This window comes from Kwoniella mangroviensis (genome assembly GCF_000507465.2).
Source record: "Kwoniella mangroviensis CBS 8507 chromosome 1 map unlocalized Ctg01, whole genome shotgun sequence".
Taxonomy (NCBI): domain Eukaryota; kingdom Fungi; phylum Basidiomycota; class Tremellomycetes; order Tremellales; family Cryptococcaceae; genus Kwoniella; species Kwoniella mangrovensis.
Window position 1 is genome coordinate 252382 of NW_027062533.1, and position 14083 is coordinate 266464.

Genomic DNA, 14083 nt, shown 5'->3' on the forward strand with positions numbered 1-14083 from the left:
TTGTATTGTATTGTTCGGAGATTGTAATGGAATATGGCGCGTAACGGTGTATGGAATGACATGGCGACATACCACATACTTCGAGATACAAAGGTATGAGTCAAAATGGTATATTTTTACGAATAATCTTACAGTCAGTCCGGTTACTCGGTCCTATCTCGCTCGTACTCAGTATTTATCATCCACATCAAGGAGGAAACGGGTTTAGTCGTGTGCCAACATAAATACATCAATTATTGACAAGGATACACAGAAAGATCATCATCGTCTCCCTTCTTATATCGCTGCATCGACGTCCTACGACACCATCCGTATCGGCCAAATCCAAATCACTTCCTGTTGTGTAGAAGGGTCCCCCCATCATCCCCAACACGTCAACAAAAAGTATAAATCATCCCGACAGCAGAACAACCAGCCGGCCGAAATTCACAACATCACTTTCACTCCAACCACACAACACTCGACAACGCTAGAATCACAGCTAAATAACACAAAGTAGGATACACACCATTTACCATGGCTGCCAACGGGTTCAAATCCCCTGCACCGGTCTTACCTGGATTAGGTTTACATAGCTTTCATAATGACTCGTGAGTGGAAGAAAGAAAGAAAGTCTGACATTCCTTGGTCTGCGGTCATACTCTTCGCCATACATCAGTGAAACATCAAGTCGATATTTATCCACTCATTCGCCTTATACTCTAATCTGATACGGTGTACGAGCTAACCTATCAATATCATGCTCCATAGACCCCCATTCGCTGGCGCAGCTACATCCGAACATGGTGACCCGGAATACCTCTCTTTAGAATCCAGTCAGACATTACTTTCATCCTCTTCTCGTGATGACTCGCAACTACTGCCTGAACGACATCTACACCAACATGGAGATCATTATCGCAATCCGCAAAACAACCTCACTCGTCTACCATCTTCTTCATCTATAAATACAATCCAAACCCAATCCAAATCAAATCCAAGAATTGACGCACCAGTCCCACAGAGGATACCTATTCCTTCCAACAACTCTAATCCTGTAGATGATGATCTATCTTTATCTTCAAGTAGATCTAGAAGATTATTGTCAGGTTACCTATTTGGTAATCCACCTTCGCCATCGGAAAACAAGAATTTAGCCGAGGAAGTTGGTGCAGTCGCTAATACTGCGTCAGGTGGAAGAGGTAGAAGACCAAGCCTAGACTCAGAAGAAGAAGGTAGATATCCACTACCTACTCCACCGATCAAAGACGATAGGGATTCACCACCTCTATCAGAAGCTTTCAAATCCTATTCTTCGCCTAAGCCTTCCCAAACCAACAACCGTACCCTCTCTGCCCAAAGCTCCGACTCGCAGATAGAGAAAAGAACGGGAGAAATATCATTGAATGATTCACCTGAATATCGACCTGCATCTTCGACAGAGGCTACAGCAAGCCATGAAGCGAATTCGGTAGGGGTGACGAACCAAACTGGTATCATCAAATTGACCAATAATCCCGAACAGAATGATACTCGAGAAACAGGGTCGAGGTCGAAAGAACCTGGACATGGACAAGGAGGATACGATCCGTTAGATGGATTGAATGATGGTGAAGCTGATTTGGACCTCAGTGCGCCTCAGGCTACGGATGGTGGATCAGGGGCGTATTTGAGAGGTGAAGTGGATTACAGTCTCCCTAGGCATAGATTGAGGAAAACAATGAAAGGTGAGTAGAGTGGAACTTGTTTGTCTTGTGTCGAGAAAGAACTTTGCTGATGTTGTTGATTTGTTCCAGATGAGAGTAAGATCCCTCTGGTCATAGGTAAGTGTCGTAGCTTCCACTTCAGCTGATACTCTATCCGTATCGCCATTCGTATCAAAAGCTAATATACTGCACTTGCTGTGCAGTCGCATGTGGTTCTTTCTCCCCACCTACTTACCTCCATTTACGAATGTTCGAAATGGCCAAAGATGAGATTATAGAATCGCAGACATATGAGATTATGGCAGGGTATTATTCGCCTGTGTGAGTGATGAATCTCATCTTCATCTGATATGATACCCTTCGTATGCGATTCCAGTCAACCCCCAGTCTCGCTCCGGTTCACTATCTTACCTTATGACCCGCTGACGAATCACACAGATCATCTTACTACAAGAAATCAGGTCTCGCACCGGCCAATCACCGAGTGAGAATGTGCGAGCTAGCCGTCGAACATACATCGACATGGTTAATGGTCGACCCGTGGGAAGCTGGTCAACCGGAATATCAACGAACGGCTATAGTGTTGGACCACTTTGATGAGATGCTCAACGGAGGAAAGAACGGAGAAGGAGGAGTGAGCATGAATGATGGGAAGAAAAGGAGATATAAGATTATGTTATTGGCTGGAGGAGATCTCATTGAGAGTTTTGGTGAACCGGGAGTATGGAGTGAACCTGATGTGAGTGTGGTTTATTTTGACCGGAATGACATTTGGAGTAATACACTGGGATCTGGTCGCTCATAATGTGATGATGACTTGCTATAGTTACATATTATTTTGGGTCGATTCGGATGTTTGATTGTTGAAAGAGCCGGATCGGACGTATGGGCATTCTTGCTCTCTCATGATATACTGTATCATCATAGGTGAGTGAGCAACGCTCTATCCTCAGTTGGAAGAGGCGTTAAAGCAGCCGAGGAACAAATTATGAGAGCTGATATACCTGTGTTGGACTCAGACGTAACGTCATTGTGATCAAACAGTTGATCTACAACGATATATCTTCGACTAAGGTGAGGCTGTTCGTCAGGAGAGGAATGAGTATAAAGTAAGTTCAGCCCGTCAATGCTTCGTTACTTTGTTGCGGAGCTGATCGATTTGGTTCGAATAGATACTTGTTACCGAATAGCGTCATACAGTATATATACGATAACAAGCTTTATAGATTTACCGATGTCAAAGCTACCATTGGGTAGGTCACTCACCATCGGGAGGACCGCGATTATGAGAACGGAATTTTCAAGTCGTTTATGATACCTATCATCTGAACATTGATTATTTTTACGAGACTCCAGTATCATCTTCCAATGAAATCATCTTTTTTCTCCATTTTAGAATTATCTCTTTCTATTTTACATCACACTTTTGTACTATTTAAATGACCTTGAAATTTTGAGCAGACAGGATACATATATACATAATTTCAACCACATAGATGATTAGCGACCCACATGGGATGTATGATATATACAGTATCAAATGCGAACAAGAACACCTGTTTCAATGTTGCGAAATCATTATCGTTTTTGTCTACATAAGGGGATAGCTGACCGGCGCGATTGATTAGAAGTATGAGTATGAACGATATGCATAGGTTGTTGATGAATCACTAAACCCCACAGATACTTTACTATACTGTACAATGACAACATGATAAAATCCTTTTCTCCTTCTTCTCCTTATCTTACCTAAAATGCCTCTTGTAATTTTGTTTTATCCCTTTTTTTTCGTTGGGGATCATTCATCCCATCAATTGCGATACATCTTCAGGGGGTCTAACAGTTTGCGAAAAAGTCAATAACCTCTTTACGGCTTGGATATATTTCCTTGACACTTCATCGTTCAACACGTGCGCTATATTATCTTGACCGATCTTCTCTCTGGCTGATCTTTCGTGAATACCTACACTTGTCACTCCTATGGGCCAAGCTGCATTACCTATCGATAGACGGAGATAGGCATCGTTGGCTTTTAGATATTGGCGCGATTGCATGTGGTGGACTAATTCTGCTAGGAGACGAAGTACGTCGGGTGGAAGGTCCTATAATGGAGCCAATCAGCCATACAATATCATATATGTGATGTTGAGCGTTGAAACTTACTCTTGATCTCAATGACTTGAAAAGCGGTTTGAGATTCTGTGCCGATTGGACCTGGGTAGCTGCTGCCATCCTACCTTGAGTTGAACGTTTGATCTCCTCTGGACGCATATCCATGTATTCTTCCCATTCTTTGACAACACCCTATGATAATAAAGAATGACCCATGTCAGCAATCCTAGCATCATCCATCTTTTGAACATACGATGTGACTCACCTTCAAAGCATAATATATCAGAGGATACAACTTATTCGGATCCGATTTGATCAGACCCAAATCTAGTATACCCATATTCTGACCTCTTTTCTTCAATGTACCATCCTTCCTCTCTCCTTCCTCATCACCTTCTTTATCTCCATTTCTATTCGTATTATTATTTTCGTTCTGGGTGATTTTCGATTTCTCTTCACTCTGTCTATGCAACTCTCTCGCTTTCCTCTCTATCTCCTTCTTATCCAGTCCACTTTCCATCTCTTCCAATGCTTTCATAAAATCATTTCTTCCATGTTGACCACCACCACTACCTGATTTTTCTTCTAACAGTTCCAACGCTCTCAAACGAAGTCGACGTTCTTTATCAGATTCACCAAATAACCTTATTGGTTGACCTTTTGATCTCAAACGACGTATACATTCTTCAGGAGAGATGTTGAACCCTTCTTTCTCTACTAACGTACTTGGTTCGGGAGTTCCACGAGCTGAATTGAATGCAGTGGGAGTAGGGGAGGCTGCTAGACGTGCAAGTGATTGATGTCTGGCTTGATCTGCCTATAAAATCAAGTCAGAACGGAAGTCAGCGATCTCCTACTTTGCTCACAGAATCACAATATGAGGGTTTTGTACAACTTCGTCGAGATGTGAATGTATAATGAATGTAAAAGAAAGAGTAAGATATTGCATCACCCACCTCCTTCTTCATCTTCTCCTGTCTCTCCTTGTCCCTCTTCGCTCTCTCCTCCAACCTCTTCTTCTTGGCTTCTTCCTCTCTCAGCCGTTCGATATCCGCCCTTCGCATGTACTTCTTCGCCCCTCCCGAGGAGTCGCCCGTCTCCACCTCGAGAGCTTTCCGCTTCGCTGATATCTCGGCCAGTAGTCCGTCCATCGTAATTGTCAATTGATACCGGGTGAGCAAGGTTGTGCTTGCAGAATGAGATGAACAACAACTCGTGAACTTATTGACGAAAGTTAGGAAGTTGGGTGGCCAAATGACTGTTCAAGTTAATTGCCACAATGGGTAATTTCCCCTTTATTCGATACGTCACTTTAGACAACCTCACCTCAACGACGACCTTGACAATGACAATGATTGAGGACTCTTCTTGTTCACCAATTTGGCTCTAAAACATTGACAACCTCATTGCTCTTCTTAGTCGCCCCAGAAGACAGCTGGGAATTTAAGCAAGGTCATCATGGCGAAAGGTGAGCCATTCGTCTCCGTTCCCACCTCCATATATAAGATTGATCGCCCGAGCATCTCCGTCGCCTCTTGTCGCATTCAATTCTGCAATTTACAACAGATGCAAACGAGGGAGCAGATGAAAACAATAGTCGAGACCTGTATGAGCTAAATAATCTTGCTATTCCAACAGTACCAAGAAGTTTCCGACTCTTATCTGAGCTTGAACATGGAGAGAAAGGTATCGGAGATGGATCATGCTCGTATGGGTTGAAGGTGAGTTTGACGTTCCGAATTACATTTTACATGTCAAATGCCCTGCATACTATACGAAAATCGACCATGCAATGCGTTCGAAAGCTGACTATTTATCGTGTTCATTATATCTGATGTAGGATTCTGACGATATAGCAATGTACGAATGGAACGGTACAATCCTTGGACCACCTCATTCAGCTTATGAGAACAGGATCTTCAGCTTGAGTATCTACTGTGGAGATAAATACCCTGGTGAATATTGTGTTTTCGATTCGTGATATCTGCCCCCCTGGAGTGTTTGACTGATTATTCTGCCATTTGTGCTAGACATCCCTCCTTTGGTGAAATTCGAAAGCAAAATCACCCTCCCCTGTGTCGACCAACAAGGTTTCGTGAGTGATCTACCTGACTTATCATCTTTGCTATGAGATTCACATCGCTGGTAGCAAGCTGAATAATCGCTCAACCCTTACAGGTGAACTTCTCTAAAATCCCTTCGATCTCAAACTGGAAAAGAGATTTCACCCTTGAGACCGTATTGGTAGAATTGAGACGGTGAGTATCCAATTTTCCTCTGCATTCTTAATAGGAACAAACCAAAACAATGCGTATACTGACTCTCACCATGCAACCTCGCAGAGATATGGCCGCACCATCCAATCGAAAGACCCCTCAACCACCCGAAGGAGCTGAATTCCCACCTGCTGATCTTCAGACAATCGCAAAACAGCGAAACCTCTAAATATGATTGCGGGCCGTCAGACCACCCTTTCATGCCTAGCTATGAGCCTATGGATCTACGACTCTGCGGCAAAGGATGAATGAGACAGATTGAGATAGCTTGGGATAGGGATAGGCATGTGCAGTGATTAGAAGTATACCAGGTAGAAGTTTCTCTGTTCCCCTTTTCCCACCATTACGTTCTGGAGACGAGATGATTCATATATGTCATTTTCATGCAGTTCATGTACCTGTTCGAGATACTGACCTTCTCATTGTGATCAAATTCATTAACTGCTACAGCCGAAACGCACCGACACTCGGTGCACATCCTCGAATAGGTCCGAGCCGCACCCCGTCTTCTTGTCGGACCATCGGAGGTTGCCTTGCGTTGCGAATGAGGTACGAGAAGACCATTACGAAAAGGATGCGCACTCGAGACGGTAACAACCCCTCCCTTCCCTTCCCACTAGACATGGCTATTCCATTGTTCTTGGTCCAATACACACAACACCGCATCATGAAACCTGAAACCTGAAATATATGGGATCGGGCCTCCTGTCACTCAACATTGACATTGTGTTCACACATCATTGTCCTTCGCATAAAGTTCCATCCTTTGTTCTTTCATCTAGCTTGATCAAGCATCAACTGCCATCATGCAAAGGAAACAACATAAGACGAAGGAACGGACGAAACGCCATTATACATGGGAAATATGCTATGATGCTGACACACTGTATGCATACTTCTTCCAAGGGGTAAGTAAGCTAACTTGAACCGGTCAATTTGGAAAGATCTATAATCATCTGTGTGGGAAGCAGTAAAGGATGGAGTGAAATATGGAAACAAGATCTAGACTTTTGGAGTAAGTCGTCAAAGATCGACCATGATAACAGTCAATTATGTCGCTCGAAGATATCAATAAGATCGAAATCATTTTACCCGTTCAATGCCCCAGGAACAATAAATCCCTCACCATCTTAGTTTGACCCTCTTTGTCATCATATTGTTACTGGCGAACAATAGAACCCTCATCAATACCACCCGTCTCCATCAACCTCTTTTCGCTTTCCGCTTTATCAACAGGCTTGATCAAAGAAACACCTAAACCTAAATCGAACCCTATATCTCGACTTCGACTATTTCTAAGCCTACCGTCATACACACACACACCAAACTGTGCCTTCCACCAGACGATATGCCCTCAGCTATTTCTCTGTCGACATCGATCATACCGGATTTCAAGGAGATTCGATCCCGATCATTCTCCTTACCTAAATCGCCTAAAGCTGCCAAACGATTCTTTGGGAAGAGCGAGGACTCTCCACCTGTCCCACCTCTACCTTCCTCGACCAACACCGGCACTCCGCATTATCAACATACACCTTCTTCTTCTTCGATAACGTCCAGTCTCAGTGCCAGTGTTGGGTTCTCAGGTGCGACTGTCGTGAGAACTCCTCAAGAGGCATTGGAAGGTATAAAATCGCTTACTCCACCTGTCTTACCTCAACTGCCTATCGCTCATACTTACATTAACCCAAACGGGAGAAAACCGCCCATCTACCTGCATACACACACCAACTCTCTAGATAGATGTAGAATAAATCACTCCAACGGAATTGGTCCTCAGAGTAGCAATTGCAATACACCTAAAATACATAGATCGCGAAGTGCTACCGAAGAACTTCGATCTCCCATATCGACTTCATCCACTTCCAATCCTGCTACGCCGGTGACTGCTCCACCGTGTCAAGGGGGTATAGTAGGTGTCAAAGGAGTATTGAAATCACCCAGTTATGGGTACTTGAGAAATCATGATGTATCGGCTGATAAGTGGGCGAGAGAAGTTCTGGGTAGTATTAGGATAAGTACAGATAATCATAATGACGTTGATGCTCTTGGTTTGAGGGGAAGGATGGATTTGGGTGAAGGTGAAGAATTGAATTCATTTATCGACTCTTACGATAGGAGTATCAAACATGATTCAATCCAATCGTCAATCGGACTTGTACCAGTTCCTCATTCCACAACCTTCCACTCGACAACAAGCTTAACGTCAATCCAGACGTTTGGGCATGATGATAGATCCAAAGGATATCAACCTTCCATCGTATCTACCGCTGCCTCTACTACACAGGGATATACGGAAGACCAATACAAACCTTATATCCAGCCTGGATCTTCAACTACGAATAACAGTATGTTGATGTTGGATGAGGATCGATATCCGCCAAGGTCAACTTCGACTTTACAACATCTGGAAGAAGTCAAATTCCCTTCTTCTTCTACACCTTTACCACCTCCTTCGGAATCTGACATTTCGACAACAACAAAGGAAGAACAAGAAGAAGAGTATGATAATATTGATTATGATCCATTCAAGAAGATTGATACTTATACTACTAGGCCTATACGTACTATCACTAGTACTGCTTCGTCGCGCTCTTCTCGATCCTCATCTTCGACAACAACCAAGAAACAAAATGAAGTGCAGGACAAATCTCTGCATGCACCAGTTCCAGTACCTGTGCCGGTACCATTCACGACGCCGACTTATCCTAAGGCTGACCCAGTCGAGAGTACTTATTCACCCCGATCGAGACCACAACAACTCCCCAGTGAGAAGGAGAAACAAGACGAGGAGGATAAACAGTTCTTGTTGGCATTACCAACAAGAGATTTCACAAGATCACCTTCAACTCATTCTATGCGTCCTCCATCTCCACTTGCTACATCGGCATCTACCAATTCGAGATCCCAGGGACACACGAGATCACCTTCCACCCCTATCACTTCTTCTTCACCTCAAAAGACGATCATCCAGACCCATACTCGAAGTCCTTCTTCCCCTGCTGAATTCTCTCCATCACCTCTATCTCCCTCCCCGAACTCTCCCATACAGAAACTACGACGACCTTCCCTCTTGTCCAACAGAAGTACCGTCCGTCCGCCTCCACCCGCTAGTCGAATATCCAAGTGGCTGTCAGTAGTACAAACTCCCTTTCACGCTACTATCCTTGAAGATACGTCCCGACCTTTACCATCTGGTCAAAGTGATCTGGTATTGCTGAATCTCGAATTCGCTTATTCGTTGGATGATAAACCGAATAACGAAAAGGTTATATTACCAATCGAGGTCGTCAGACAATATGGATCGAATATGTTGGTAGATTGGTTAGATAGGTATTTGACTAGAAGTGGAAATGGGAACAATAAAAAAGTGATTTCTACGGTCACGACTATACCTGAGATGACTGATGGGGAGAGCGCGGAGGAAAGTGATTTGGAGAGTGATAACGGATTGACTGCGTTGTTGAGGTGAGTGAACGAGGCCATTCAATAATCAAAAAATGGCTCTTCCTCATAACAAAATGTTGATCGAGTTGAACTGACTCGGATTGGATTGATTTGTACAGAGACGAATATCTGAATTCATTCTTACTTCCTGATCCACCCTCATCAGCAACAAGTCTCACCACCCCCAATCCTGTTCCTGTTCCTTCGGCTGTCGAAGGAGTAACCATCCCGTCATCGCCTAGAAAAGTCAAATCTCCGTCCTCACCAAATATCCCTCTACCACCTACTCCAGCATCGACCCTCGATGTTCTCGATGAGATTCCTACTCGACTTCCATCTGGTGATGCGCCAGAGCCTGCTCCGAAGAGAGAACGATGGAAACGAGGTGTTACACCGAGACAGTACGAGCAATTACAGAACATATACCCCACACCTCTATCTTCTTTGGCGCCTACTTCGCACGATGACGATGATGACGATCAGACTTCCAAATCACCTTCGGAGATGGAAACGGAGTTAATAGAACGAGAGATGGGTATGGAGTTGGATGATAAGTCCAATTGGATGCCACCTAAAACACCTCCTTTGAGTATACGGAGACACTCGAAATCGCATATACCCCCAACACCGACGGTCACGAGCAAATCACCAGACCAGAGAGAAGACCCAGGTCATGCAGAGGGACAAAGTAAATTAAGGGAATTGAGAATTTTCTTGACCCGCGAAGCTGGTGCATGGCATCGGATAGCTCATCGACTCTTATCTGGGAAATGGGGTGATATGCGAGATGAGATATACAAACAAAGGGTGATAGATGAATTAGATTGGGTAGGAATGACGAGTCTCAGAGAAGAATTATTCAACAATCTTATTATGGGCTTTGGGGGAAATGGGAATCTGAGTTCATCACCTGTTAGTAGAGGTGGAATTTTATCTAATAGAATTACAAATCCCCCATCACCATCAATCGCACAGATACCTCAAACGTCCATGTCAGCCGGATTCATAGGATTTACACCCCTAAGTGGGAACTCCTCGCCTGGGATGGGCATGGGAGGTACGAAGAAGATAACGAGAAGTAGTTCATCAACTTCTTTGATGATGTTGAGGAACAAGGGGAACAAGGGGAATAGAGTTAGCAGAGGTGGATCTGGATATATATGATTCTGATTATTGTTTATCGACATATGACTTTATAAATCCTTCGTTAGAATTACTTTCATTACTTGATGAATGGATGTTCATTTGATTTATGCATGCATAGTAGGATATAATTGTATTCGTTGCCTACAAGTCAGCATATTGTCTTGCACGTCCTTTTATGGCCGTATTTCTACATCAAGCAAACTCCAAGCAGCCATCATCATCGCCACCATATCAGAGCTGGTTCTTCAGACAATTGTTGACATTTTGATTGATGCGTTACTTCTTGGAATCCTGACCTAGACCAGAAGCGCTGTTGAGCACAGGTTGAAGTGACAGACCAGATTGAAGAGAGCAGATTGTACGTGTAAAGGAGAGAGAGATAACAGATCTTCAAGTCAGCTTCGAATTTTCTTTACGATGATTCAGCATTACGTATGGAGATGGATACTTGCTGATTGGTAGCTACTTGAATTGCTCTTGCCATTGTTGATCTGACTCTACCGTCTTCGAGAGTTAAGAGACCTGCGATGGTACAACCTCCGGGAGCTACAGGGAATGGAGAATTAGTCAGATATTGTAGGCAAGGTTGAGATGTCGATAGGCGATTGACGATAGGTGATAGGTGAGGATTGAGTGAGGATGAAGGATCAAAAAGTAGAAATCAGTTCAACTCACTGGTCACACTATCCTTCAATTGTGCAGGATGTAATCCAGCGTAAAGTGCCATCCTACCCGTACCTTGTAGGGCTATCATTAATTATCAATAAACAACAATCTTAGCTTCTTTCGATGTGATCAAAGAAATGGTCATTGACCGATGACTCACTCTGAGCAGCCAATTCCAACGCTTCCACTCTTGGTAAACCCATCATCACACCTCCGTCAGTCATAGCTTCCAGCACGAGCGCTACAAATGCGGGTCCTGATCCAGCTAGCGCAGTACAGGCATCAAAGTATTTCTCTTCTAAGAATCGACATCGTCCACAGGAGGTGAAGATGTTGAGGATCAACGTGCGTGATAAGGCGTCCGATACGGGGGTGACTACTGTCATACCTTCTCTTATCTGATGGAAGGATTTGCCAATTGTCAGCTTAGTAGTAAATAATCACCGTGTGCGATGTGGTCAGAAAGGTCTATACTCACCTTACAAGGGGTATTAGGCATCGCTCTGACTACTTTGGTAGATTCGGGAACCCAAGAGACCAATTGAGAGATAGTCACACCTGCACAGATGGATATGACGAGTTTACCCTTGACAGCTTCGGCCATACCTTCTTCTAAGAGGATTGATTTGGCGATGTTAGGTTTGGAACTGAGAAATAGAGTATCATATTATATTAGCTGCACAGTTTGAGCGCGAAATTGACAATGAAACTCCCATATTGAAGTGTATATCTGTCCACATTTTGCACATTGAAGGTATAGATGGATATTACTCACCAAACAAGTATCACATCCGCTTCCTTCACAGCCTGCACATTACCCTGTCCAGCTCTTACTTCCACATCACTCCCAAATCTACCCAATCCTTCAAACGTTTTCTTCAACTTCCTGCCCGTCTCTTCCCTTCCTACGGTAGCGATAAATCTGGAAGGAAGTGATTCCTCAGGAGCATCGAGGAACTGACTGGCAGTAGGAGTAGATATTCCTGAAGGAGGTTCTGTCTCTCCAGAATGGTGTTTCTGAGTCAAGGGAGCTGATAATCTAGCTTCGAGCGAGGAGAGGACTCCGGAGAGAATGGCTACTCCCATGGTACCGCATCCTGAGGTGTTGCGTCAATCAGCTTCTGTAGTGTTTTTTAGGAGAGCAAGAATGGGGAGAAGAGTGGACGCACCTAAGACAGCTAAAGTGTAACCCATTTTGCAATTGTAGTCAGGCGATATGTGGGAAAAGTGCAGTGGAGACTGAGGTATAATTCCGAGGTACTAGGATACAGCTCAGATTATGTGAAGCTATGTTGGATAGAGTCCAATCGATACTGAAAGATGAGAGGATATGAATCTGTATTTATGTAACGGCACTTTTCTGTTCGTTATCTTTGACGAGTCAGGTTTCAAGTCGATCATTTATATCATTTTATATCGGTTCATCTTCGCTTAAACCCTACATACCGATATCCCACATTACACTTGACATTTGACTTCCTCATCTTCTTACCATTCATCAGACCGTCTTCGCATTACGACAAGCTCTAAACCCATTGTCTACATAGCTTCTTAAGACGAAGGTCAATCTCAGACGATCCAAAGGAAGTCAAACACTCAAAAACTCAGAAACTTAGAAACTCAGAGGTAGAACCCGATCCAAGGATGTCTTCCGAAGTAAATGCGAATGCCAAACCGCCTTCGAGGGATTCAAGCGAAGAGGTGAGTGAAATGCAGAGCTTCATCGGCAATGCCATGACAAGATCAAAAGAAGGCATCCTCAATTGTATCTCGCATGAATGAAGCATAACGTATGTGACTGATGTAGATCACTGATCCATGATGCATAGTCATACCCTCCGATCATACCAGGAGCCTCCCTCCTCCTTGCACTTCGACTAGCTAATCGACCTATCCTCCTAGTTGGTGGTGGAGTAGTAGCGTCCCAGCGCTTATACTTCCTACTCGAATCAGATGCTCATATAACGATCATCTCTCCTGGTCCATTACATCCCTCTATCCAACATCGAATCAACGACCCCACAACTTCAAGTAAAATAACATGGTTGGATCGCCCATATCTCGGTAGGAAGGATGAGATCAAAGTGAAAGATTACGATCTAGTCATGACTGCGATCGATGATAATGACCTATCCAGAGAGACATGTGAATTATGTAGAGAAGAGAAAGTCATGGTTAACGTTGCGGATATTCCACCCCAATGCGATTTCTACTTCGGTGCTCAATTGCGTAAAGGTCCATTACAAATTCTCATCTCTACCGGTGGACTGGGTCCAAGATCAGGCGCGATGATCAGGGATTTGATACTGGAAAACTTACCGTCGAATATAGAAGATTCAATTAAAGGGATTGGATCATTAAGAGCGGATTTGAGAAAGAGAGCTCCTGGCGTGGGAGGAAAGCTAGGTCAGGAGAGGATGGACTGGATGAAGGAGGTCAGCGATACATGGGGATTGGACTTGATGAAAAGGTTCAATGATGAGGAGCTAAGGAAGGAGATCTTAGATAAAGGCTGGGAAAGTAGGAAGATCCTGGGACCGGATGATCTAGGAGGGAAAAGTAGCTCTTGGACGCAGGCGATACAGCGTACTCTGGGAACAATAGATTGGACAGCAGGTATAGGTGGATTTGGTTTGGGTGTAGCTTTCACTTCGCTTGGCTTGATAATCCTACAGCGACAAGGGAGATTATAGTCTTGGCGATGTGTAACATATCTGCTTCATCTATCCTTTTCTATAGCATATCATTGTA

The 14083-nt window shown here is 43.9% G+C and overlaps 6 protein-coding genes across 6 annotated transcripts; 4 read left to right on the plus strand and 2 right to left on the minus strand.

The window, feature by feature from the left end:
- Positions 1–516: 516 nt before the first annotated feature.
- On the plus strand, positions 517–2942 carry I203_100086 (nicotinate (nicotinamide) nucleotide adenylyltransferase; the record flags this gene model as incomplete). Its single annotated transcript, XM_019151186.1, has 8 exons — positions 517–590; positions 751–1706; positions 1776–1802; positions 1889–2006; positions 2124–2424; positions 2512–2612; positions 2705–2794; positions 2858–2942. The coding sequence occupies 8 exons, from the start codon at positions 517–519 to the stop codon at positions 2940–2942; spliced, it is 1752 nt and encodes a 583-aa protein (XP_018999511.1).
- Positions 2943–3487: 545 nt separating this feature from the next.
- On the minus strand, positions 3488–4948 carry I203_100087 (uncharacterized protein; the record flags this gene model as incomplete). Its single annotated transcript, XM_019151185.1, has 4 exons — positions 3488–3787; positions 3849–3989; positions 4063–4614; positions 4754–4948. The coding sequence occupies 4 exons, from the start codon at positions 4946–4948 to the stop codon at positions 3488–3490; spliced, it is 1188 nt and encodes a 395-aa protein (XP_018999510.1).
- Positions 4949–5255: 307 nt separating this feature from the next.
- On the plus strand, positions 5256–6242 carry I203_100088 (uncharacterized protein; the record flags this gene model as incomplete). The annotated part of the gene is made up of 6 exons (XM_065516568.1): positions 5256–5265; positions 5436–5518; positions 5638–5752; positions 5828–5892; positions 5976–6055; positions 6140–6242. The coding sequence occupies 6 exons, from the start codon at positions 5256–5258 to the stop codon at positions 6240–6242; spliced, it is 456 nt and encodes a 151-aa protein (XP_065373386.1).
- Positions 6243–7421: 1179 nt separating this feature from the next.
- Positions 7422–10684, plus strand: I203_100089 (uncharacterized protein; the record flags this gene model as incomplete). The annotated part of the gene is made up of 2 exons (XM_019151183.1): positions 7422–9541; positions 9640–10684. 2 exons carry the CDS (start codon positions 7422–7424, stop codon positions 10682–10684), a joined length of 3165 nt encoding a protein of 1054 aa, XP_018999508.1.
- Positions 10685–10942: 258 nt separating this feature from the next.
- Positions 10943–12526, minus strand: I203_100090 (pyrroline-5-carboxylate reductase; the record flags this gene model as incomplete). Its single annotated transcript, XM_019151182.2, has 7 exons — positions 10943–10976; positions 11119–11212; positions 11342–11413; positions 11493–11730; positions 11811–11979; positions 12108–12429; positions 12502–12526. The coding sequence occupies 7 exons, from the start codon at positions 12524–12526 to the stop codon at positions 10943–10945; spliced, it is 954 nt and encodes a 317-aa protein (XP_018999507.2).
- Positions 12527–12976: 450 nt separating this feature from the next.
- Positions 12977–14025, plus strand: I203_100091 (uncharacterized protein; the record flags this gene model as incomplete). Its single annotated transcript, XM_019151181.1, has 2 exons — positions 12977–13033; positions 13162–14025. 2 exons carry the CDS (start codon positions 12977–12979, stop codon positions 14023–14025), a joined length of 921 nt encoding a protein of 306 aa, XP_018999506.1.
- Between the last annotated feature and the right edge of the window lie 58 nt (positions 14026–14083).